Below are 26,105 nucleotides of genomic sequence, written 5' to 3'. Positions count from 1 at the left end.
TTCATTCATTCAAAGATTATTTTGTGAGGAACTGCTCTGTGCCAGGCATTATTAAGATGCTCAAGAGATACCTTACTATGAAAAACACATAATACTCCTTGCTGTCAGGAAGCTTTCATTTCTGTTTCCTCATTCCTGAAATAAGGGTGTTTGGGATCGCAGGGAACCTGTAAGATCCTTTACCATCCTAAGCCTCGTGTATCGAGGACAATTCTAGGCAGCTTTGGCAGCCTGAACACCACTGATGTTTCCCATCTGTGGCTGGTCTGGGCTCAGCATGATGTTGACAGAGACAGCCCTAATAAAGACCAGCAGAGCATCCAGCCAAGGGGGCCTGTTCCCTCCATCTTCAGGGTCAGACTGTGTAGAAAATGGGGATGTTGAGGCCACGTGGGGTCATGATTTGTTGGGATCCACACACTGAGTCAGGAGCAGGGCCAGGGGCTCCCATTAGTTGTCACATGGTATCTTTTATCAGGGTGGGTAGTCTGGGTCACATATCATCATTCCCGTTTTAGAGATGAGGAAACCAGAACTCAGGAGTGAAGTGGCTTGCCAGCACAAGGGAAGTGAGAAGAAGTAGTGTGCAGTCCTTTCACCAGGGGACTAGGTTGAGCGGGTGAGGAGGGAGGGAGTGTGATGCAGTGGGAAGGATCCTGGACTAGATTGAGGCTGGCTTTGAACCCAGCTCAGTCACTGACTAACTGTATGACTGAGCAAAGCAGTCAACCTTTTCACTGAAGACTCATCCCTGCCTAGGGAGGCCATGTGGATTTACAGATAATGTTATGGAAAAAGTGCTTTCAGAATAGGGAGAAGGAGCGGCACCCAATGGAAGGGCAGGTGGAAGGCATGGCAAGGAAATCGCTGGTTTTGGGCTGCCCTAGGCCTGTCCCGCCCTCGGGCCTGCCCCTCACCGAGGCCCGGCCTCCTTACCAGCTGAGCTGCACTCCCTGGTGGATGAGGAGGCTTACAGTGCTGCACCCTAGCACCAGCAGCAGGATTTTTCTGCGGCTCATCTTCTTGGTGGTCTGCTGCAGGCGCTGGAGGATGGGGGGCATGGTGGGGTGTCCAGCCCTGGGCCAGCGAGGGCCTCGCTATCCAGGATGCCCTTCGCCGGCACTCATGGGGGCTCTTGAGGCTCCGGTAGCAGGGCCAGTGTTCCCTAAGAGAGGCCTGGCAGGAGAAAGAGGCAGACAGGTTTGCAGTGGGTGGAGGAGATGGGCTTTGGGCCCTAGCAGGACTGTGAGAAAGGAGAGCTCCAAAGGGGTGGGGTGAGCAGAGAGGCCAGGGAAGATCAGATTCCTACCACCAGGTACCAAGACCCTATCTCCTCACTGCTCTAGATAACTAGTCTTGGGTGGAATTACAGGGCCTGGGGTGTGGCCAGCCCCTCAGGCAGTAGCCATCCCTTCCTTAAGCCCTGTCTCTGCTTCTCCGCCTGTCCCTACTTCGGCTTTGTCTCCCGGCCATTTACTTTATATCCATTTACTCAGTAGACTCTCCTCAGCCCTGGGACTTGGCTCAGAGCACAGAGGTCTCAACTCCAGGTTTCCCATCCTGCAGGACTCCTTGCCTGATTGCTTCAGCCTATGGTTGGTCCTGGCTCCCCAGGGGCTCTGAAGTCAGATGCCTTGCCCAGCACTCCAGAATTAGTGAGAAGAAGGTGTTTGCAGTCCTTCCACCCTGCAGACTAAGATGGGGGAAGAGTGGGGGCACTCAGAGTGAAGAGGGGGGATGTGATGCAGTGAGAAGGATCCTGGACTCGATTCAGGTTGGATTCCAAATCCAGCTCAGTCACCGACTAGCTGAGCGCTCAGCAACACCTACCAGGCTGGTACCTTCTCAAGTCCCCGAGATAGGGGAGGGATCAAAACTGCATCCCACGCCATACCCTAAGGTAGGTGTTAATCCCATTTTACAGATGAGAGACCTGAGGCTCTAAGAGATGCTGTCACTTGTTCCATGTCACCCAGCTGGCATTAGCAGAGGCAGGATTCAGACCCTGCTCTTTCTGGGTGCAGTCATGCCCTGGGACGTTCTGTGTGCCGCTTCTGTGTGTAATTCACGTCCCCATCCCTGCCTTGGACTCTGGCAATTCTGCATGCTACTGAGCTCTGCGCTGTCCTAGCTCAGTTCCTGATCTGACGGCCCAAGATGGATAAATCAATGCGCGAAAGGAGAGATTGGAATCCTGGAATCCTAACTGGATTCCATCTTCAGATACCTGAAACCCAGCCTGCCCCCTCAGCTGGCTCTGCCTTGAGAGGTGCTTGGCCAAAGCCGGGGGATGGCAGCCTGGGAGGGGGTGGGGGTGCGGGGAGCATGGAGGTGGCTCCAGGAGATGGTGGACCTCTGGCCTGAGTGAGCAGCAGGAGTGAGAGGTGGCAGAAGGGCCTGGTTTCCAGCCAGTCACCTGTCTCCGCATGAATGGCTTGGCTCCAGGGCAGCCCAGCCCTTGGCAGCTGTAGTGGAAAGTCAGCTTCAGCAGCGATGCCTATCCCCAGGCTAGGGTGGAGTCTGTCACAGGGGCCTCAGTCTCCAGGTTCAGGTTCAGCTTCAGGCCTCACACTCAACCCTCTCCAAAGGGGAGAGCTGGAAACTGGTGGGCATGTGCGCGTGTGTGGAACTAGGACACCTGGGTCCCAGGAGGGGTGACGTCACGTGAAAACTCTTTTGACCATCGCCTTCCCCTGGGGCTCTGGTCTTGGCCTCCGAGCTCTCCTCTCTAAGACTTCCTCCCACCCCCATCTAATCCTGGATTACATTTAAACCTGTTTGCGTGGAAAGATGCCCTGCTTATGCCTTCCCCTTCTCTCCAGGCCCCCTCACCTGGTTTCCTCCACCAGCCTGCCAACAAACTTAAGCCGCCTGGAGCCTGAGTAGGGTGAAGGGTCTAGCCACAGAGGGCAGCCAAGGGCATAGCAGAGGAAGCCTTGGGCCCTCCCTGTCTCTTCAAGGCTTGCTGGCACAGAGGAGCAGCTGGTTCTGCCTGGGTGGGAGAGCCTGCAGGAGGAAGTCAGAGCCCTGAGCCCTCCAGGAGGCATACCTTCTTTCCTTTGTCACTGTCCTGCCTAGAGGTCTTGGTGCCTCCACTGGAGTTTCCCAAGAGAGGCAACATCAGGAGCCAGCCCATTTCCATCCTGGTAAACTTGCAGAAACCCTATTGTTTCTCAGAGGAGTTGGGGTCAGCAAAGGGGGAGCTGCAGTGGGCATTTCCCCAGAAAAAGGTGCCAGGCATTCTCGGTGCCCCCCCACCCCACTCCTGTACACGTTCCCTTCCACAGCTCAGCCCCGTGGAGCCAGCCAGCCCCCAGGCTTAGGCCACTCACATACACGGTCTCGTTGGTGCTGCAGTCCCCTGGGCAGCACCCCCAGAAGGTGGGCACCAGCTTCTGCTCAGCCCCAGTCACAAACAGGCTGCTCGTTACCTCCATACACCGCCTGGTCCACTTCTGAGCAGCCTCGGCTGATGGAAAGTTCTTTCTGGGACAGCCAGGATCAGCCTGCCTCCGGGGGTAGCTTCCCCTGCTCACCTCCTTCTACCCTTTCTCTGCTTATTGTCAGGGCTGATCTCCTGGACCCCACAGAAAGGCCCATAACACGCCTTCATGTATTTGAAGGCAGTAACCCTGTCTTGTCGGGTTGGGCTCTTGGCCAAGGCTAACCCCTCTGGGTCCTGAGAGAGGGTGCTGCACGGACACTGGAGGAGGCCTGCCTTCCCTGGGCAGGTTCACTCTAAGGGACCTCTTGGCGTCAGAGCACTGGCAACCACGGCGGGGGCTGCTGGAGCCAGGCTTCCCCTGTCATCGCCAGGCTTGTGGGGGTGCCTGGCAGTGCTGCTGGGGCAGGCTGCTCCTCAGATGCTTCAGACTTCACCCCAGGCTCCCCTGGAGAGGGAGAGGGTCCCCCCGTTATCCCCGGCAGGGCAGGATGCCCATCCTCACAACATCAGTGCTAATTTTAGGAAGAACAATCTACCTCAGGCTGCTGCCTGGTTTTGTAAATTGCTTTCCTTTCTCCAGGGAACCAAGGAAGAAATGGTTCTGCCAGCCAGAGCTTTGAAACAGAGCTTTGAAACTGGCCTGGGCACCTACTCGCTCCCAGAGGAGCCTTTCTCTTCCCCCCTCCCAGCTCCAGCCGGGGCCTGCACTTAGAGGAGGGGGGTGGCCCTGGCCTGGACCACCTGGACCGAGTGCTGGATGACTTGGAGGCTCCATCCAAGCTTGAGGGGTGGCAGAGCAGGTTGAGCAGGGAAACTGACCCAGGGCACAGAGGGAGAGGAATGGGTGAGTGACAGAGGGGGTTTGCAAATTAATGGCCCCAGGAGATCAAATGTCCTTCCACCTTTTTTTTTCACATTTTTTTCCTTCCTCTAGCATGGGCCAGGTCCCCGCCAGTCCCCTCTCCCTCTCATCCACCCCCACGTCATCAGTGCCTCCGAATTCCCTTCATCCTCCTCTCTCCATCACTCCCCCCACCCCCATTCACACACACATTCCCTCGATTTCATCCCAACCTCCCCCAGGGATCGGTCACCGGCATCCGGTCACATAGAGCACAGGCCGGATTTGCCCTCGCACCCCGTCCTCTCCAGCTTCTCAGGGCACCCCCTCCTCACCCTCTCCAGGCAGTAGGCCCCCAGGGCATTCTCCGGTCCACCGCTCGTCCCCCATCCTGGTCCGGTCCCCCCCGGCGCCCCCAGCCCCAGGCCGGCCACTGTGGTACTCACGCCGCGCGGGCTGTGCCTCCCACCCGGGTAGGGGGTGGTCGCCGCTACGTCCCGCGCCTGGTCTCGAGGTCCGGGCCGGTTCTGAGGGTTCCGGGGGCCCTGCGCGCCGGGTGCGGGTCGGTCGCCTCGCTGCGCCGGGATGGGATCAGGTGGCGGCGTCCGCCCGGCTCCGCTCCTCGGGCTCCGCCGGCCGCCCGCCCCCCATCGCACACCGGAGGCGGGGCGGGGGCGGGGGCCGATCCGCGCAGCGGAGGGGAGGGCGAGGGGAGCGAGGAGCGAGGAGGGGAGGGGGCAGCCCCGGCTGGCCGCGGGAACGCTCTCCCGCTTTGCGAGGCTTGCTGGGTCTGGACACCAACGGGGTCAGGGGAAATTGAGCCCCAAAAGGTGCCTGAACTCTCTGGCATTGCAGGGCATTCCTGGATGGCCCTGGTCATCCTTGCGCTGGTGGAGCCTTAGTCCTGGGACACTTAGAGACCCAGGTACACTTATAGGAGAGCCCACTCCTCCCTCCCCCCTCCCTCCTGCTCTTTCCACCACCTGCGGAGAAGCAGAGCTTCAGCCTCTGGTCTGGTCCCATCTGCCATTACATCCCCAGGGCCCTTCCCTTCTAGCCTGCCTCCCATCCCCCTGAGGTGGCCCTCTGCTGCTCACACACTCCTTCTTCCCACCTGGGCTCCCGACTCACTCCTGATCCCGGCTTTAGTGGGCCTGGGACCCTTGCCCAGGCACCTCACACCAGGAATCAGATGATGCAAGTTCAATGCTGGTTCTGCTGTTAAGTCCCAGAGTCAAGAAGCAACTCCAGAGCCCGGATGCTTCCAACCCTAAGATGGAAATAGACACTCCTGCCCTCCTCTTAGAGCTGTTCTGAGACTGCACAGTTAGCCCAGGTGAAGGCTCTCTGTGTGCACTGTGTGTGTGTGTGTGTGTGTGTGTGTGTGTGTTGGGGATTTCCTGAATTTCCTCCTGCCTTTGTAGTTAGTTCCTACTACCTGGGAGTCGGGCAGCAGCACCCTGATGCCAAGGGCCCCCATCACGTTCTGGGGCTGGCCCCGAAGCCCGCTTTCTCCTTCTCTCTGGTTATGGCAGTGATCCTGGAGCTAGGGAAGCTCTCCAAGGCTAGGATGGGAGCCGCTGGGTATCCCTTTTCAGGGCCACGCAGCAAGGTGGAGGAATTGTGTGAGGGTCCTTGTTGAGAAGGGAGTGGGGACTCTCAGAGCCAGGGGATCTGCTTGTGGTCCCAGTTTGGCCCCTGAGGCATGTGAGCTTCTCTCCACCCCTCAATAATCCCCTCTGCACAATGGGGCGAATCCTGCCTCCAGGATGAAATGAGATCCCATGTGACCTGTCCTTTTCTGGCCCTTGGATACATTAACCCCTCACCACACAGCCCTTAGCTTCTCCTGTCTGAGACAGAGACTCCCCCTCCTTCCCCAGCACACACACCACAGGGGGCCTCCAGCCTCAGACGACCTGCTAGGGCTCTCAGGTTACAGAAAACCTTCCGTTGGGTCAGAAAGGTTCTGCCTGAGTGGGTCGGGAAGGAAGGTTCCACTTGAGTGGGCTAACACCACTGTTCTGTGTTCTGTGCTGTTCTTTCTGGGAGTGGCAGCAGTTGACTAAGGAGGTGGTGGAAATAGAAGGTGGACTAATCAAGATTTGGGCAGGAATGAAAGGGAACTTCTCTTCCAGGGCTAGGACACGAGCCAATCTTCCTGGCCTAGTCCTTTTCTCTATCTCTACCCAAATGAAGCTCCTTTGGACCTGGGGTACCATCCTTTTTTTTCCTCCTGCATCCAACACTACTTCTCTATTGGGGACAGTTGGTGAAATGGTGCTAAATAGAGAGAACAAAAGGGTCTGTGTGGAGGGGGCCGATAAATTAAGCTTAACCTGAGTCCTTTCCTCACCCATTGCACTCACACACACACTTACACAGCCTGGCTGACAGTGAGAGTGCGGAGCTAGCTGCGGCAAAGGGCACCAGTCTATCTCTCCCTCAGGCTGCGAAGGCAGCTTGGGAGAGGACTGGTGGAGCTGAGGGAAGAAAGGGACCAAGTTCATTATTGAGAGGAAGAAAGTTGCAAATCCTGATGCCAAAAAGATTGTTCCATTTAGTCTTTTTTTTTTTCCCCAGTAGTTATCATTTGCTGAGCACCACTTGAATGCTGGGTACTGAGAGACAGTCGGAGGACCAGGTCCCAGCCCACACTCTTGGGGATGGGGGTGGAGGTGAGGAGAAGGGGCAAAAAATCAGACTTGAATGGTGGAGATTTGAACCTTTTATCGTTAGCGCAACACTCTGGGCTCTGGGTTCGTTGCCTGCGTCGCATAAAGGAATTTAAGGACATGCCATAGGGTAGGCAAGGGAGTAAAGAGCTTATTAAGAAACAAGTGAAGAAATAGTACACATCCAGGACACCAGTACAGGTGTGCTAACGGGTCAGGCACGTGCATGAGGCTCCGGGGTAGGCCTTTCCTCCTCCTCCTTCACCATATGCAGGAGGGATCTCAGCTACCTGCTGTCCCAGTTGGTTGCCTTTTCACCTTCACCTGTTAGTTTTAGGGAACCAATGCAGAGGCCTTTCTGTTTGGAGTTATTGGGGACTTCTTTTGAGCGCAGAACATTCAAATGGGACCTCGTGACCAAAGTTTTTGGTAGGCTTTTCGGCTGTAAGGGTTACAGCTGTGTGTTCTCAAGCAGCGGCCTTCCCTCGGGGGTTTACAGGTACCGGTTTCATGGCTTTGTTCTGACCAGGTGGTCCCAGCTGTTACTACTTCATTCTGACCAGCTGCCTTCCCCAGTTCCTTATACTAACCTGCCTCATTATGGGAGCTCCAAGGAAGGAAAGGAAAGCGGGAGAACGCGTAGCGGAGGAGTCGACGTTTGAGCCAGCCTGGAAGCGGGGAAAGGGGGCTGTTTCCCTTCCCGTTGTCGGCAGCAGCTGGAACTCAGCCCGCAGGCCCGCTCCTTTCCCGGCTCCGATCCCCTTTCAGTCCATTCATCCACGCCGGGGTCGGGGGCGAGCGGGCAGACAATTAGACACTGTGTTATCACTCGCAGCGCTTCACCCTCCCGCTTGGCAGCCGCAGTGCGCGACCGCCAGGGTAATGAGTCTTGCGAGACTCCCCGGGAACGCAAGCGTCCCGGCCTCTCACGCCTGATCAGGGAGTCGGGGGCGGGGCGGGGGGGGTAAGGCTCAAAGTCCGCGCCCCAGTGGCAAGCACGCCCCAGGGGCAAAATGCGCTAGCTCGGCAGCACCACCGACCACCCAAGCAATGCACTTCTCAGCGCCGTCGCGTGAACACTGTGCTCTCAGCGTCCGAACCTCACAAACCGGGGCTTGTGTACTACAACTCCCAGAAGGCTTTGCGACAGCCCCTCTAAGGGCCATTGGAGAAAGGGTGCCTCTGTGGCGAATCACTTTTCCTAACGTAATCAGGGGGCGGGCCCTAATAAGAAAGTCCCTCCAACCCGCGAGAGGACGTGGCGTACGCACTGCCGGAAGTTCCGGGAATTGAGCCCGAAGGCTGGACCAAGCTTCCGGATTGGTTGCGCGCCTTCCTGTGGCTAAGATGGCGGCGGATCACTCGGAGCCACCTAAAGGGGAATTGCAGCTGCCGCCGCCGCCACCCCCAGGGCACTATGGCGCTTGGGCTGCCCAGGAACTTCAGGCCAAGTTGGCAGAGATCGGAGCTCCGATCCAGGGTGAGAAGCACGGGAAACCAAAAGGGCCCCGCGTGGTCCTGCAAGAAAGTGGAGCCTGGTTACCTGGGTGACCCGGGGTAGGGGGCGGAGGCGGGCCGCTGGGCCTGACCGGGCCAGACCGGGTCCTCACTGATCCTGTGCCTTTACCCCCTCAGGGAGTCGCGAGGAGCTGGTGGAGCGGCTGCAGAGTTACTCTCGCCAGGTAAGTGCCCGCGGCGGGATGTCAGGATAGGCCGAGTTTCTCAAGGAGGCCTTCACGTCCGCTCACGGCTCCATCTTCATTCTTTATGTACCTCGGCACAGGGTGGGCTTGCTTTTTTTGCCCGTCCTGCCATTTCTCGCTCTGTCGTAATAGTTTCTTTATATTATATGTTGGTCTTCCCCAATGCCAAGCCTGAGTTCTGGCAGACAAGCACTGGGTGAATTTTATTGAATGAATGGGAGGAAACGTCCTTTACTGTAACAGCTCCTCGTGGATCTACTACCTACCTTGGCCTTTTTCTTTTACAGACTGGCATAGTGCTGAATCGGCCGGTTCTGAGAGGGGAAGATGGAGACAAAACTGCACCTCCTCCCATGTCAGCACAGGTGAGGAGGTTGTTCCACGATATAAGGTCCCTTCTTCCCAGACTTGTTTCCTTCTGTCACATACAGTATACTGGGTCTGCAGCTCTCAGATTGGGCAGGGAGGTACTGTCAGGAGACTTGAGAGCGCTTCAATTCTCTCTTGGTCCTGATGTTTGCTTCCTTCCTCAATGTCTGCTTCTCCAAATTCTGTCATTTAGGACTCAGCTTAAATACCTGGAAGCCTGAGTTGATCCTCCCCTGCCTGGAAGTAATCATCCTCTTCCTTGCCTTCCCCAGGCATAATTCCCAAGTTGTTCAGTGAGGCATTGAAGGCCAGCTCTCTGAATTGATTGCATACCACCCTGTATCCAGTGAGTCATTAGGGTTTGCTGGGTACCCTGGCACACTGGTTCCTACATATTTAATTACTTGCAGCTTCCATATCCCTTCTGATCCATGAGTTGGCTTTTTTTCCCTAAAGCAGTGGCTCTGATCTGGGGTGCATTGACCTCTGTGTGTGGAACGAGGAGTCCCTAGGTGGCCTTTAGAAGTATCCCTGAACATCCTGAAATTGTGTGCAAAATTTCATTCATGATATTTTTGAGGGGAGAGAGTCGATAGCTTTCTTCAGTCAATACCCCAAAATTAACATTCTTTTCTCTAGATATTGGTTTGGAGCATTCTCTTCTTATATGCAAGAATCCCAGCACCTGGCTCATAGGTCCCCTGCAGATGTTTGCAGGCTGAGTAGATAAATGTTTTCTGGTTTATGGTTATATTCTCTCCACAGCTCTCTGGGATTCCCATGCCACCTCCACCTATGGGACTCCCTCCTCTGCAACCTCCTCCACCACCCCCACCACCTCCACCAGGCCTTGGCCTTGGCTTTCCTATGGGAGTTGGACCCCACCCACCAAACCTGGGACCCCCACCTCCCCTTCGTGTGGGTGAGCCTGTGGCACTGTCAGAGGAGGAGCGGCTGAAGTTGGCACAGCAGCAGGCGGCATTGCTGATGCAGCAAGAGGAACGTGCCAAGCAGGTAGGGCAGGCAGAAACCTGGGCCTCAGCCTTGCCAGGCCCCTGAAGCTGGATCCTGGGGCTGAAGCTTCTAGAAAGCTCCAGACCAAAGAGTAGAGCATAGGCCCTAGGCTAGTGGACCCTAGGCAGAAGAGTTGTAGCAGACTGGCCTTTGGGGTATCAGTGCTGGTATGAGTTTGTTTTTTTCTTTTAAGCAGGGAGATCATTCACTGAAGGAATATGAGCTCTTGGAGAAGCAGAAGTGGGTAATGCTCCTCTCCTTAATCTCTGACCTTGTGGTCAGTCAGTTGACTGTTGTTTTTGTGCCTACTGCCTAAAACAAGATGCACTGTTCAAGTTCTCCTTGGAAGCTCCATCACCCCCAGCTATTGTCCAGTATCTCCTGAATAATAGTAGCTATTCTTTAGTCCAGGCTTGTCACACTGGCCTGTGGCCTATTTTTGTATGACCTGCAGGCCACGAATTTTTTACATATGTATATATTTAAAGGGTTGTGAAAACAAACATGCAAGAAGTCTGGCCCTTGCCAGAAAAGTTAGTTGACCTCTGCTTATATTATATGATGTCACTTTAAGTACCTTGGAGAGAAATTTTGGCTAATTTAATAATTTATATGGGATTTAGACTACATGATATGACAAATATGAGTTTGGGGATGATGAGTGAGAAGTTATCCCCAGAGGTGCTTTGTTTTAATTGTTACCTAATTGGTTACTTGGGATCATTTGAAAAAAAACAGCTTTAAGAGCAACAGGTGAAGAAGTACTACCAAAATACTATCTGTCCAGACTGTACTAGATCTTGGGAAGTAGATACAAGAAAATAACTCATAGTCCTTCTAGGTAACTTAATCTTTGGAGGAAAAAAATTCTTATTAAAAAAATAGAAGGCAGTATTTAAATATTAGTGTCTATGTTAGGAGCTAGACATTTCCCAGGGTTTTCCTAGGTGTTATTTCCAGGGATTTTCCATGGTGATGAGAAGGCTTCTCCATTTGGATCAGTGGCCTGGAAGTTGGAAGCGTGGGAGTAGGGGGAGCTCCCCAAGCCTGAGTGGTTCCTGATTGGTCTCCTCAGGCCTCTTACCAGCCTGGAAGAATGCACTTGTTAGGGCCCGTCACCAGACAGAGTTGCAAGCTCTGTCTCCACTCTTGCTTCCCTCCTCTAGGCAGCTGTGCTTCTGGAGCAAGAACGGCAGCAGGAGATTGCTAAGATGGGCGCCCCAGTCTCTCGGCCCCCACAAGACATGGGCCAAATGGGTGTTCGCACTCCTCTGGGTCCTCGAGGTAAGACCCTGGAAATGAAAGGGAAGGGCAAGGAAGTTAATTACATTTTTTCTTTTTTAATTTTTTATTTAAGTTCATATTCACCAAAAAGTACATGAATTGCAAGTATATAATTCAGTGAAATTTCACAAACTGAACACACCCATACAAGCAGTACCTGGACCAAGAATCAAAGTGTGGGAAGCGGATTTGGCTCAACTAATAGAGCGTCCACCTACCATATGATAGGTCCAGGGTTCAAACCCAGGGCCTCCTGACCCATGCGCAGTGCTGATGCGCACAAGGAGTGCCGTGCCACGTGGGGGTGTCCCTCGTGTAGGGGAGCCCCATGCGCAAGGAGTGCACCCAGCATGAAAAAAGTGCAACCTGCCTATGAGTGGCACCACACACGGAGAGCTGATGCAGCAAGATGATGCAACAAGAAGAGACACAGATTCCCAGTACTGCTGACAAGAATGCAAGCGGACAGAGAACACAGTGAATGGACACAGAGAGCAGACAGTGGGGGTGTGGGTGGGGGAACAGATTAAAAAAACAAAAGAAGAAGAATCAAAGTGTTTTCAGCATCCCAAAAGCCCCTTTAGGCTTCTTTTTCTTCTGAAGGGTCACCATCACCTTGACTTTTAGCACGGAAAGTTATTTTTCTAAAATAAAGTTTTATTTAAGTATATCATTCATATATGAACATACATAAACAATAACTGTATAGTAAAAGTTGTGAACTTACTAAGAAAACACACATATCATCATCATACAGGGTTCCCATACATCACCCCACCACAACATTTGCTACAAACTATGAAAGAACATCGTCAAAATATTACTACTGGGAAGCAACTGTGGCTCAGGTGACTGTGCTCCCACCTACCACATGGGAGGTCGCTGATTCAGATCCCGGCACCTCCTAAAGAAGAGAGTGAGCTAGTGTGATGGGCAGCCACGGCAAGCTGACATAATGAGATATAAGAAAAAACATGAGAGACACAATAAAGCAGGGAGCAGAGGTTCTTGGTACCCCCTAAAGAAGACAGCGAGCTGACACGATGGGCAAGTGTGGCAAGCTGGTACAACGAGATGACGCAACAAAAGGAAAAACATAATGAGAGAACAAAATAGGAAGCGGAGGTAGCTCAAGTGATTAGGCACCTCCTTCCTATATCAGAGATCCCAGGGCCTCCTAAATAAACAGACACAGCCAGTGAAAAACAACAAGGAGGGTAGGGAGAAATCTTAAAAAAAAACAATTCTTACTATAGCCAATATCTTCTATTTGGTATATTTTCCCCCCAACCCACCTGGTTATTAACACCTGTATTAGTGTTATACATTTGTTCATGAGAGAATGTTCTTGTATTTGTCTTGTTAACCACAGTCCATCTTCCATCACTGCATTCCCTGTGTTATACAGTCAGAAGCTAATTTTTTGATGAGCGTTCTCTTTGGACACTGGTTTTCTTTCTCTCTTCTCTCAGTAGCGGCTCCGGTGGGCCCCTCTCCTACTGTTTTGCCCATGGGGGCTCCTGTTCCTCGGCCTCGTGGTCCTCCTCCCCCTCCTGGAGATGAGAACAGAGAGGTGAGATGGGTGATTTCGTCCTCAAAGACAGAAGAGTGGTGGTTTAGAAGGCACTGTCTCTTGATTATTAGAGAAGGATTCCTAGAGAAGATGAGGGTACTTCTTGCAGGGGAGGGGTGACATAGAAAGCCATACTTAGTTGAAATATATGTAGGGTAGGGCAGGGTCTGGGGCTCACTCCAAGGGATGCCAAACCTTACTGCATCCAATTGGTATGTGCCCTCTTTACTCTGTACATCACCTGACCACCGCCTTTCTAGCAAAAGTGTGCTGTGATGAGCCTTATGATCGGGTTGTCTCTGGCAGATGGACGACCCCTCTGTGGGCCCCAAGATCCCCCAGGCTTTGGAAAAGATCCTGCAGCTGAAGGAAAGCCGCCAGGAAGAGATGAACTCTCAACAGGGTGAGTGTGTTGTTGTGTCACCAGGGCTGCAGAGGCAGAACCTGGAGCAGGCGAGGCTCCGGCCCTGTCCCTCCATCCCTTTTGGATGAGGGCTCTCGAGTGAGAAATGGGCTCTTGGTAAGGAGGGATTACAGTGAGTGAGCGGCAGGCCAGTGGCACTCCCGACTGATGATTGCCTTCCCTCTTACAGAGGAAGAGGAAATGGAAGCAGATACTCGCTCATCCCTGGGCCAGTCCGCTTCAGAGACTGAGGAGGACTCTGTGTCCCTATCAAAAAAAGAGGTATGGGACAGAGCTGGGTCTGGGAGGATGGCAGGAGACCATGTTTGGGCACTTAAATAACAACAATTGCACATGTTCAAGAAATAGTAGCTGCTATTTTGTGCCAGTTCCATCCTAAGTATTGTACACATGTCTTCATTTAATTGCCATCTATCCCTTGGCCTTCTGAGTACTATTAATTCCTCCGTTTTACAGATGAAAAGTCTGAGGTTCTGAGGGGAACAGTAATTTACCCGGTGATACCCAGCTTGAGAATGGCAGGACTTGGGAGCCTGACTCCAAGGTCTCTTCTCAGCCACTTCATGGGATTGCCTCCTTGGCAGAAGACGGAGTGTTGAGTTACTGGGGAGATTGGGTGAGGAGATTAGGGGCTGGGATTGTCTGACTAGTTGGTTTTCTCTGTCTTTATAGAAAAACCGTAAGCGCCGGAACCGAAAGAAGAAGAAAAAGCCCCTGCGGGCGCGGGGGGGTTCGTCTGAGAGCTCTGGGGACCGAGAGAAAGATTCAGTGCGGTCCCGTAGCGCTGACTCCCCAGCTGCTGATGTTGACATTGAGTATGTGACTGAAGAACCTGAAATTTATGAGCCCAACTTCATCTTCTTCAAGAGGATTTTTGAGGCTTTCAAGGTACAAGGAGCAGTGTACTCTGAAGGAGCAGAGCTGAATGGGAAAGGGGCAGGGAGGGGGGGAGCGATAGGGCCGAGGGGGCTCTTTTCACTGCAGGGTTCAGGAAGTAGGGAGGGCTCTGGGGCTGGGGCTTTCATGTTTCCTCTTCCTTAGCTCACCGATGATGTGAAGAAGGAGAAAGAGAAGGAGCCAGAGAAACTTGATAAACTAGAGAACTCTGCAGCTCCCAAGAAGAAGGGCTTTGAGGAGGAACACAAGGACAGTGATGACGATAGCAGCGATGATGAACAGGTGAGGTCCACGTCCTCTTGTGGGGACTCTAGGGGGCACTGTAGGTGAGCACCCCATCATTGGCTTAAGTTTTGGGGTGGGCGGGACAGTTTGATTCACACATAGGAGTCCTGCTCACGAGATTCCTCTTCTGTTCTAGGAAAAGAAGCCAGAAGCCCCCAAGCTCTCGAAGAAGAAGTTGCGCCGAATGAATCGCTTCACCGTGGCCGAACTCAAGCAGGTGAGGCTGAAATGATCTAGCAGGGCCTGGGGCCTGGCTGAGCGACCAGGTGAGGAACTCAAACCCTACAAGGGAGTTAGGTGTTGGGTGGGGTGTGGGGTGGAGGCCCTTGAAGGAGACCTGAGTGATTTGGGTGGGTCCTTTGAGGGTAAGAAAGGAAAGTTTTAGTGCTGAGAAATTGGGACTTTGTAGCAGCATGGTGCTGTGTGCTTTTCAGCTGGTGGCACGGCCTGATGTCGTGGAGATGCATGATGTGACGGCGCAGGACCCTAAGCTCTTGGTCCATCTCAAAGCCACTCGGAATTCTGTGCCTGTGCCGCGCCACTGGTGTTTTAAGCGCAAGTACCTGCAGGGCAAACGGGGCATTGAGAAGCCACCCTTTGAGCTGCCAGACTTCATCAAACGCACAGGCATCCAGGAGATGCGGGAGGCCCTGCAGGAGAAGGTGAGGCCTGGCTGGGACTCAGACCTGCCCTGGGGAACCCATGTCCTTAGCAAGCAGACTGCTTCAAAATCAGAATCTGGTTCTACAAAGGCACCTGCTTGTTAGTGTCTCATTGTTCCCTTTTCTGTTTTAGAAGCCAGGATGGCACCTGCCACCTGCAGGAGGGGCAGGGGGGCAGGGGGACAGGACCTAAACACCTGAAAGGCAGGCCTTGTATCTGTGTTTAGAGCCTACTCTCTGGGCCCATGCTGGGTGTCTGGTTCTGAGCACTCCCTCTTCCTCCTTGACTCTTCCTTCCTCTGCTTTCATGTTGCCAGTTTGTTCTTACCTGCATTTTCTTCTGGTGGTATTGTTTTCTCTGTCCCCAATGTGAATCTGATGCACTTTGTGGCTAAAGAGTCATGGTGGATGTATAAATTTTTAAATTTTAATTTAGTATTTTGAATAGACAGTACTTGCATGTGATGCAAAATTCCAGAAGGTACAAAAGAGTGCATGGTGAAAACTCTGCCTTCTAGTTATACTTTAGTCACCCAGTTCTCTCCAGAGGCAATATCATCATCAGTCTCTTGATCTGATAGCTTAAACAAACACACCCACATGTGTGTGCACGCATGCACACACACACACTTGGCTGAGGCTGATTCCGTATAATCTATTTTGTTCAGTATGGATTATGTAGTTTTTGAGGTATTTGAGCAGAAAGGATTTTAGTGAATTTTGGAATGAGAAAAATGAGGTTTCCTTCCATCTCTTTTGGAAGTTGGGTGCCAGATGCTCTACTAAAAGTTGGGCTTGGTGAGTACCTGTTGTGGCGTGTCTTCTGCCATTGCTACAGGAAGAACAGAAGACTATGAAGTCAAAAATGCGAGAGAAGGTTCGACCCAAGATGGGGAAGATTGACATTGACTACCAGAAGCTGCATGATGCCTTCTTCAAGTGGCAGACCAAGCCAAAACTGACCATCCATGGAGACCTGTACTACGAGGTTTGGGGGCTGGGGGGTGGCAGGGCTGGGTCCTTTGAGCATGGCTTTGTAACCTTTAGTTGGAAGGACATTTGAACATGGTACATTTGCCCCTCAGCCGTAGAGTTAAGAGTGAAGTTAGAGAATTAGGCCATTAATTCCCCTCCAATGGGAACGGGATTCAAGATTTTAAAATGAGGTTTTTTAGAGGAGAGAGCAGACCTTATCTTTGAAACAATAATTGTTTATGGTGGGTTGTTAAGGGACAGAGGAACCAAAGCAGCAGATGCTTTTAGGAAACATTTAATGTTGGGGGTGAGAGAAACAGTTTAGTTTTTTCCTGATCCTTGAAATATTGAAATATTGATTACTATAGTAGACCTTTTTTTTCCCAAAAGATTTATTTTACTGATAACTCCCCACCCCCTTGTTGTTTTTCACTTACTGCGTATGTTCATCTTCCTTGTTTCTTTGGGAGGCACAGGGAGCCAAACCCAGGACCTCTGATGTAGGAAGGCCCAGGATTTGGCTGTATTCTCTCATACTGGGTTATTGACACAGGGAATTTCCCCTTTCCCCTTTCTCCTTGGCTTTTCTTCCTCTTCCTTCTCTAATCAGGGAAAGAAATTATGAGAATCAAAGTGGAACCAGGCAGGCCTCTGGGATTTTGTATCGGATGTGGATTAGGACGGATCTTTGTTCTCCTGTCCTCTTGCCATTGAGCTTCCAATGTGTGTCTGGCGTCCACAATACAGCTCTCTCTGCTTTGTCCTCAGGGGAAGGAGTTTGAGACGCGACTGAAGGAGAAGAAGCCAGGAGATCTGTCTGATGAGCTAAGGATTTCCTTGGGGATGCCAGTAGGACCAGTGAGTGCCAATTAACTGGCCAGGGAAGCACGAAGAGAGTGGGAATTGGGGCAGAAGAGAGACCGAGGGCTGAGGCTAGGAGATGGTGTCCTATTCTCTTTCCCCTGCAGAATGCCCACAAAGTCCCTCCCCCGTGGCTGATTGCCATGCAGCGATACGGACCACCCCCGTCGTATCCCAACCTGAAAATCCCGGGGCTGAACTCCCCCATCCCCGAGGTGAGCACTGTTCTTTCTTCCTTATCAGCTGCCTCTGCTTTTTGACTGGAGGATGATTTTTTTCCCTCTTCTTTCATGCTACTCTTTATATCTCAAAGAAGAAAAAAATGGTTGGCTTTTATTTTTTAGACAAAATATTTTATCAATGCTCATAAAATATTCAATCAAAAATTACCAGTACAGGGAAACGGACTTTGGCCCAGTGGTTAGGGCGTCCGTCTACCACATGGGAGGTCCGCGGTTCAAGCCCCGGGCCTCCTTGACCCGTGTGGAGCTGGCCCATGCGCAGTGCTGATGCGCGCAAGGAGTGCCGTGCTACGCAGGGGTGTCCCCCGCGTGGGGGAGCCCCACGCGCAAGGAGTGCACCTGTAGGGAGAGCCGCCCAGCGCGAAGGAGGGAGCAGCCTGCCGAGGAATGGCACCGCCCACACTTCCCGTGCCGCTGACAGACAACAGAAGCGGACAAAGAAACAAGACGCAGCAAAAAGACACAGAAAACAGACAACCGGGGGAGGGGAGGGGAATTAAATAAATAAAAAATAAAAATTAAAAAAAAAAAAATTACCAGTACAAAGATGCAAACACAAATCACCCACAATTTGACCACTTATAAATCACCAAGTTTGACATTTGGTGAATGAGTTTTAAGATCTCTCTTTGATATATATGGATGGACAGATAGGCAAAAGTAATTTTATTTCAAAAATGGCATTAAATTTATCTTTATTTTTAAATCAAAAGCATTAATTTTTTGTTGTGGAATTTAATGGACAACAAAGACATTAAAGTGAAAAAGAAGTAATTGTTAAACTTCAGATAAGATTTTCTGTCCCCTAAGAAAACTAGATTCTCACAAAGAGTTTCTAAGCTTTTCAAAGTTAGGAAAAATCAGGAAGAAGCTGGAGTCCTGTTTTTTAAAGTGCATGCTTCAGTTTTAGATGGCACAGACCCTGCTGTGAAAGATGAGGTTAGTAGCACACTTTCTGCCTCCCATTTCCTCATCCCATTCCCTCTAGGCTTTTGTTGCTTATTACTGCTTTTTGCTTTGTAATGCTTTATATAACGTTTAATTCTACTCTGCAGTCATAAATCCTGGAGTTCCCAAGTGCTAGTTCTGTAGCGTGGGGTGTGAATTTTCACTAGGGCTTCAGTGCTTCTCTGGGAGATGAGGAGTGGAACTGATGTCAGCTTCCTCTCTTACAGAGCTGTTCCTTTGGGTACCACGCCGGTGGCTGGGGCAAACCCCCAGTGGATGAGACTGGGAAACCGCTTTATGGGGATGTGTTTGGAACCAATGCTGCTGAATTTCAGGTATGGGCCTTGGACTGGTGAGCTTAGTCTTACTGTTATGAAGGTTAAGGGCGGTTGGTTTATAGCTTCATTATCGGCTAGAACATAAGCTCTATGTGGGTAGGGATTATTGTAGTTTGTTTACTCTTGTATGCTTTCAGTTTATAACAGTGCTTGGCGCATAGAAGGTACTCAGCAAACATTGGTTGAATGAATGATTGATCTCTTTCAGACAAAGACTGAGGAAGAAGAGATTGATCGAACTCCTTGGGGGGAATTGGAGCCATCTGATGAAGAATCTTCAGAAGAAGAGGAAGAGGAGGAGAGTGATGAAGACAAACCAGATGAGACAGGCTTCATTACCCCTGCAGACAGGTGGGGGAAGCAGAGAGCCTGCTTCTCTGTCTCAAGTGATCTCATCTTTGGGGGCATTTTCTTTTCTTTCTTTTTTTAAAAGATTTGTTTATTTATTTCCCCTACCCCCCAACCCGGTTGTCTGTTCTCTGTGTCTTATTGCTGTGTCTTTTTTGTCTGCTTCTGTTGTCGTCAGTGGCACGGGAATCTGTGTTTCTTTTTGTTGCATCATCTTGTTGTGTCAGCTCTCTGTGTGCGGTGCCACTCCTGGGCAGGCTGCACTTTCTTTCGCACTGGGTGACTTTCCTTACGGGGCACACTCCTTGCATGTGGGGGTCCCCTACGCAGGGGACACCCCTGCATGGCGCGGCACTCCTTGCGCGCATCAGCGCTGCGCATGGGCCAGCTCCACATGGGTCAGGGAGGCCCGGGGTTTGAACCGCGGACCTCCCATGTGGTAGATGGACGCCCTAACCCCTGGGCCAAGTCCGCCGCCTGGGGGTGTTTTCTTTACTCCAGAGCTTGTTTCTCTCTTCACAGTGGCCTAATCACTCCTGGAGGGTTCTCATCGGTGCCAGCTGGAATGGAGACTCCTGAACTCATTGAGCTGAGGAAGAAGAAGATTGAAGAAGCAATGGATGGGTGAGGGAACCAGGCAGGGTCGAAGAAAGGGGAATTTTACTTTCCTTCAGCTGCTAGGTTGGATAGCTGACTTTTGTTTCTTTAAAAATAAAACAACAATTACTGAACACCATCTCTTTGCTAGGCACAGCTCTAGGCAGTAAAGAGTTAGCAGTGAAAAAGACAGGCAAGGTAAATGCGTAATCAAAGAACAACATGATTTCAGGTGTGGATAAGGGTGGTGTGAAGTAAAGGAGACTGGGGAATACGATAATGAGGGGTTTGGTTGGCATAAAGGCTGTACTTGAGCTGAGATTTAAATGTTAGAAAGGAGCCAACACATGATCCGGAGGCAGAAAAAACAGTAAGTGCAAGCAAGTGCAAAGGCCCTAAGACAGGCATAGGCTTTTCACAGTTGTGTATTTTGAAACTTTCTTACTAGTTGCATAAATGTTGAGGAGTGTTAAGCCCTTTTGATGAATTGCCCCTTTTTTCATTATGAAATGACCTTTTCTTTGTCCCTTCTGTTCTTTATTCCTTTCTTCCTGTTTTCTTCCTTTGGATTAACTGAATATTTTTTTATGATTCCATTGTCTCTCCTTTGTTGACTTAGTAACTATAAGGCTTTGTTATTTTAGTGATTGCTTTTTAGTGTTTACAGTATGCATCTTTAATTTATCACAGTCTACCTTTATATTTACTGGATGGTAAAAGAACCTTATAATAGTGTACATCTGTTTCTCTCTACCCAGCCTTTGCACTATTGTCATACATTTTCCTTTTACATATGTTATAAATCCTGTACTATGTCTATTACTCTTGCATAAACAGTTGTCTTTTAAAGAGACTTAATAAGAATCTGAAATATTCTTAATAAGAGTATGAAATATTAACCCATGTAGTTGCCATTTCCAGTGCTTCTCAGATCTTTGTGTATATCCAGGTTTCCAATTGGTATCATTTTCCTTTGGCCTGAAAGGACTTCTTTTATCATCTCTTGTTGTATAGGTCTGCTGGCCCTGAATTCTTTCAGTTGTTTTTTTTTTTTTTTTTTTTTTTGGTTCTTGGTCTAAAAATTTCTTTATCTGGCTCCATTTTTTATTTTTTGCTGATTACAGGATTCTAAGTTGACTTTTTTTCTTTCAGTACTTTAAAGTTGTTGCTTCACTGTCTTCTTGCTTGCATCATTTCAGAGGAGAAATCTTTCTTGCTTTTTTCTCTATGTAATGTGTTTTTCTTTGGCTGCTTTTAAGATTTTCTCTTTGTCGCTTGTTTTTGAGCAATTTGATTGTGATATGCCTTAGGGTAGTTTTGTTCATGTTTCTTGTGCCTTGGGATTTGTTGAGCATCTTGGATCTGTGGGATTATTATTATTATTATTATTTTTAACGTACTGGAGGCTGGGGATTGAACCTGGGACCTTGTATATGGGTAGCCAATGCTCAACCACTGAACCAGCCACATTGGCTCCCCTGCGTTTTTTTTTTTTTTAAGATTTACTTATTTACTCCCCTTGTTGTTTGTGCTCCCTGTATGCTCTTTGTCTATTTGTTGTATGCTCTCTTTGCTTGTCTTCTCTTTAGGAGGCACTGGGAATTGAACCTGGGAGACCTCCCCTGTGGGGTCTCCTCTGCTCCCTGCTTTGTTGTGTTTCTCATTGTTTCCTCTTTGTGTCCCCTTTTTGTGTCATCTTGCTGTGCCAGCTTGCTGTCTTGCTTGTCTTCTCTAGGAGGCACCAGGAACCGAACTCTAGACCTCCCATGTGGTAGGCAGGTACCCATATGCTTGAGCCACATCTGCTTTCCCTGGGTTGGTGTTTTGCTTGTTGTTTGTTTTGAGTTTTTTAGGAGGTACCGGGAACCGAACCTGGGGCCTCCCATGTGGGAAGCAGTCACTTAATCTCTTGAGCCACATCTGTTCCCTAGGTTTATAGTTTTTTTTAATTTGGGAAAACTTTTGGCCATTATTTCTTCAGTTAATTTTTTGTTTCCTTCTCTCTCCTCTTTTGGGAACTCCAATTATACATGAATTAGGTCTTGAAATTGTCCCCCTGTTCACTGCTGCTTTGTTTACTTTTTAATTTCTCTTTGCTGTTTTATTTTAGAAAGTTTCTGCACTGTGTTTGCTCATCTTTGCTTCCGTAATTTCTAATCAGATGTTTATCTCAGCCAATATAGTTTTCATCTACAGAAGCTTGACTTGCATCTTTTTTATGTCTTCTGTGTCTCTAACTTTTTGAATGTGTGGAATTCAGTTATAAATGTTTCAGTGTAGCTTCCTGTTCATTCTATCATCTGTGTCAATTCTGGGTTGGTTTCAGTTGATTGATTATTCTCATCATGGGTTTCATTTTCCTGGTTCTTTGCCTGGTAATTTTTGTTAGATGCCAGGCATTGTGAAATTTACCTTGTGTCCAGGATATTTTTGTATTCCTCTAAGTCTTCTTCAGTTTTGTTCAGGGATTCAGTTAAGGTCCTTAGACACAGGTTGATCCTTTCAAATCTTGCTTTTAGAGTTCGTTAAGCAGGACTAAAGCAGTGCACAATCCTCCCCACTAGTGAGGCAGAAATCCTTCTGTGTACTCGAGGCAGTGAATTGCTTTGTGAATTGCAAGGTTTTTCAGCCTGGCTAGTGGGGATAAGCAACGCTCCTGTCCTTTGGGGTCCAGGCACTGTTACCACCAGTGCTTTCGGGTGGTTCTTTCCCTGGCCTTGGTGGTTGCCTCAGGCATAAACTGACAAGTATGCACCTGAACCCCTGAGAGGATTCTCTGTAGATCTCTGGATTTTCTCTCTCGGCTGCTTTCCCTTCTCTGGTTTTCTTTTCTGGGAACTCTGGCCGTGTTAGTCTCCCTTGTCTCACTCTTAGCTTCTGCTCCTCAACTCATGGCGTTCTCTGGCTCTACATGGGTTCTCCCTACTTGTTTTGCAGTCTGAAAACTCAGTGCAGTAAGCTGGGATGATTGTAGGGCTCACCTCATTTGTTTTCCCTCTCAGGGATTGCTGTCCTTCATTGCCCAATGTCCAGTGTCTATTTTTTTAAAATTTTTTTAAAGATTTATTTTTATTTATTTCTCTCTCCTTCCCTCCCCCCCCCCGTTGTCTGCTCTCTTGTGTCCATTCACTGTGTGTTCTTGTGTGTCCGCTTACATTCTCAGTGGCACCAGGAATCTGTCTCTTTTTGTTGCATCATCTTGCTGCTGTCAGTTCTCTGTGTGTGCAGCACTACTCCTAGGCGGGCTGCTCTTCTTTTGCGCGGGGCAGCTCTCCTTGCAGGGCGCACTCCTTGCGCATGGGGCTCCCCTACATGGGGGGCCCCCTGCGTGGCAGGGCACTCCTTGTGTGTGGCAGCACTGTGCGTGGGCAGCTCACCACACTGGCCATGAGGACCTGGGTTCAAACCCTTGACCTCCTGTATAGTAGGCGGACACTCTATCAGTTGAGCCACATTTGTTTTCCATCCAGTGTCTTTAATACCACTCTTTCATATATTTTGTCCATTTTTCGGTTTCAGGTGGGAGGGTAAATCTGGTATCGGTTACTCCTTTCTGAAGCAGAAGTCTCAGACTTCACATACTTAAGGCAGAAAAAGAAAGAAGGGTACTGCAGCTAGCATTTAGTGAGCAGGGGCCAGATCATGAAGCACTTTTTAGATCATGGTAAAGAGTTTGGGTTTTGTTCAAACAACGATCGAAAACCTTAGAGGGTTTTAAGCAAAGGAATGATAGACTCTGAATTATATTTTAAGGTGCTTACTCTGGTTCCTGTATGGAGAATAGACTGATCTCTTCCAGGGCGGAGAGAAGCAGAGGAAGACATGGCCTGGGGTGACAGTGATAGATTTGATAGACAGTGATAGATCTGAGGACAGTTACTGAAATAGGCGATGAGACTGGATATGGATGGCTCTTGCACCACTGAGAGGGCTGGAAGTTTGAGTTTGTGTAAGTTAGAACTCCAGGCACAGGAAATTGCTGTAGCCTAGTCTCTTTTGTCAGCTTCTCTGTATCAAAATTTTCTTGGAAACTTTTTGCGTATTTGACTTTTAGCCCTTCTTAAATGGGAAATCATGGTCTCTTGAGTTTGGGGGGTCCCTTAGTTCATCCTCTATAGGCCTTCCAGGCTGGATCCCCTGGAATCAGCCCTCCTCCCCCTGACCCAGTTCTTTCCTCACATGAACAACAGAGGCTGCTCAGGCATCAGTTGTGCCCCTGGGTTCCTCAGACTCTCTGGGGACCTCTTGCCCTTCTTTCTTTTGTTTCTTCTCCTGGGGACCCTTTTGTCTCTCCCTTTTTGGGCTTGACCCTATTGTCCTTTGCAGAAGTGAGACACCTCAGCTGTTCACTGTGTTGCCAGAGAAGAGAACGGCCACTGTTGGGGGAGCCATGATGGGATCGACCCACATCTATGACATGTCGACGGTGAGCACTTGGAAGACACTGCTTGGCGGCTGGGAGAGGGGGCAGAGGCTAGGGTTTATGAACCTTCTTTGGAGATGACAAGGCTGTGATCTCTTTTCCAGGTTATGAGCCGGAAGGGCCCAGCCCCTGAGCTGCAGGGTGTGGAGGTAGCCCTAGCACCTGAAGAGTTGGAGCTGGATCCCATGGCCATGACCCAGAAGTACGAGGAGCATGTGCGGGAGCAGCAGGCACAAGTGGAGAAGGAAGACTTCAGCGACATGGTGGCCGAGCATGCCGCCAAACAGAAGGTAGGAGCTCCGGCAGGGAATTGGGGTGGAGAGGAGGGTCTGCCTTTTTCAGTGGAATGTCGGCAGGGAATTGGGGTGGAGAGGAGGGTCTGCCTTTTTCAGTGGAATGTTGCCCTCTAGTGGTGAGAGCAAGGGTGGCCTCTGCTTGTTTCCCTGAGTTTCCCAAGTGCTGGACCTCTCAGAGATCCTCCTGTAGGCTGTCCTCTTGAAGGATATTGAAGCAGCCACAGGGAGGGAAAGGAACTCATCCAAGTCTGAGGGAGGTACGAACAGAATCCAGTTTCAGTGCTTTTTCCATAGAATTATATGGCTATGTTAGGCTGCCCACTCTTTTTTTTTTTTTTTATAGGCAGAGAAGGGTATTGTCTAATGTGTAATTTGTTTCTCTCTTTCTCCTCTAGCAAAAGAAGCGGAAAGCTCAGCCCCAGGACAGCCGTGGGGGCAGCAAGAAATACAAGGAATTCAAATTTTAGGTTCCCATCATATACCCAGTTCACCTTTAGGCCCTTTGCCTGGACACCTGGGCTTCATACATGGGTCCCCAAGAGCCACCTTTCCTGCAATTTCCAATGGCTCGTCATTTCATGTTCTTATTTTAGACCTGTTTTGTAAATAAAGCTGTTTCCCAAGGAAAGAGATGAATATGTAACAGCTCCTGATCCTCCCTCATCTCCTTTTTAGCCCCCTTCTGCAAAAGAACTAAAATAGCCTCTTTCTACGCGCAAGCACAGGGCTGCCCCAGTGCCCAGGGATCAGATGTTTCAGTTGAGACAGGTGATGAAGCCAAGGCCTGGATGAAAGTCTGAGGGCACTGGACAAAGTACCTCTAGATCTGGTTTGACCTTACTCCTTTGTCCTTGGGGAGTAAAAATAGCTAGCTTAAGGCCCTTAAGCTGGCTGGGGTGGGCTGGGGAAGTACAGTGGGCTTGGGAATTAGGCCAGGTCAGACCTTCCTAGTAGACAGGTAGTGGCCTAATAGATGAAGAACCCAAGTTCTTACCTGTGAGAGACCGCAGCTCAGAATCTACATTGTTCTCACGTGTCCACGTGTGCCCTAGTGGTTCCAAGCAAGGCCCTCTGAGATTTGGGGTGGGGAGTAAGGGAGCCTGCTTTCTCCAGGTTCGAGTCCCCTGGTCCCGAGAAGTCGGCTTGGTATGCTAGACCGGGACCGGGACCAGGACCACTGGTCCAGCAGGCCGAGCCCTGCGGGTGGAGAGGTCCCGCGCTGTGCTCATACCTCCCCGTGTTAGTCTAAGTGCACTAGTCCAGGCGCTCGCCCGCAGGGGCCTTCGAGCCCATGCTGGAGAGGATGTGTGGAAGACTGCCCACGGAGGATGTGGCAGTCGAGCTAGGCCTTAGGAGGGAGGAGTAGAATTCTATGAAGCAATGAAGCACAAAACACATTCCAAGGAAGAAACTTAAGAGCTGGGGGAGCAGGAGGAGAGCAACGACCCTATAAGGAATGTGTTTTGGGGGGAGGAGGTTGGCTCCACCAGCCAGGGCGAAAGGCCTTTTGGACTCGAGGCCCCTGAGCCCCTGCCTTCGCTAGGGGTGAGAGCCAGGCAAGGGCGGGAACTTCCCGGCCCCTGGGCGCCCTTGGTGGCGGCCGGCCGCAGGGCCACGTCGGCCGTCGGAATGCGGGCTCCGGCCCAGCGCGCGGCGGCCGGCGGGGTTTTCCTGGGCTCCGCGGCCCCACGGGGCCAGGCGCGTTCCCGCGGCAGCCCCTTCCCGGCCGGGGCCGCACCCCGGAAAAGCGGGGTTTCCGCTGGCCCGGCTCCGGGGGCCGCGAGGAGGCCGGGGAGGGGCCGGCGTGGGGCGGGGCGGGGTTGCCCGGGCAGCCGATGTGGGGGGCGGGCGCGCCCCCGCCCCCGTGGGAGCGCGGGGCGCGCGTCCAGGCCCCGCCCCTCGGCC

General features: G+C 50.8%; 1 protein-coding gene and 1 non-coding gene across 2 annotated transcripts; one reads left to right on the top strand and one right to left on the bottom strand.

Annotated features, from left to right (window-relative positions):
- Window positions 1–6: 6 nt before the first annotated feature.
- Window positions 7–8,067, bottom strand: LOC101442265 (uncharacterized). Its single transcript, XR_009187488.2, has 3 exons — window positions 5,418–8,067; window positions 4,733–4,861; window positions 7–1,176 (listed from the first exon to the last, which is right to left on the bottom strand). It is a non-coding gene; the product is annotated as an uncharacterized protein (transcript).
- Window positions 8,068–8,239: 172 nt separating this feature from the next.
- SF3B2 (splicing factor 3b subunit 2) lies at window positions 8,240–24,828 on the top strand. Its single transcript, XM_004452498.4, has 21 exons — window positions 8,240–8,441; window positions 8,597–8,643; window positions 8,952–9,029; window positions 9,799–10,047; window positions 11,214–11,331; window positions 12,804–12,904; window positions 13,211–13,307; window positions 13,498–13,589; window positions 14,001–14,216; window positions 14,370–14,507; window positions 14,647–14,727; window positions 14,945–15,172; window positions 16,011–16,160; window positions 16,916–17,005; window positions 17,116–17,223; window positions 18,426–18,533; window positions 18,745–18,887; window positions 19,407–19,508; window positions 23,808–23,907; window positions 24,009–24,194; window positions 24,596–24,828. Exons 1-21 carry the CDS (start codon window positions 8,309–8,311, stop codon window positions 24,665–24,667), a joined length of 2,637 nt encoding a protein of 878 aa, XP_004452555.1. The 5' UTR covers window positions 8,240–8,308; the 3' UTR covers window positions 24,668–24,828.
- The last annotated feature ends 1,277 nt before the right edge of the window (window positions 24,829–26,105 follow it).

This window comes from Dasypus novemcinctus, chromosome 10 (genome assembly GCF_030445035.2).
Source record: "Dasypus novemcinctus isolate mDasNov1 chromosome 10, mDasNov1.1.hap2, whole genome shotgun sequence".
NCBI classification, from domain to species: domain Eukaryota; kingdom Metazoa; phylum Chordata; class Mammalia; order Cingulata; family Dasypodidae; genus Dasypus; species Dasypus novemcinctus.
The sequence above is the reverse complement of the archived record's forward strand: the minus strand, read 5'-3'. Positions and strand labels throughout refer to the sequence as shown.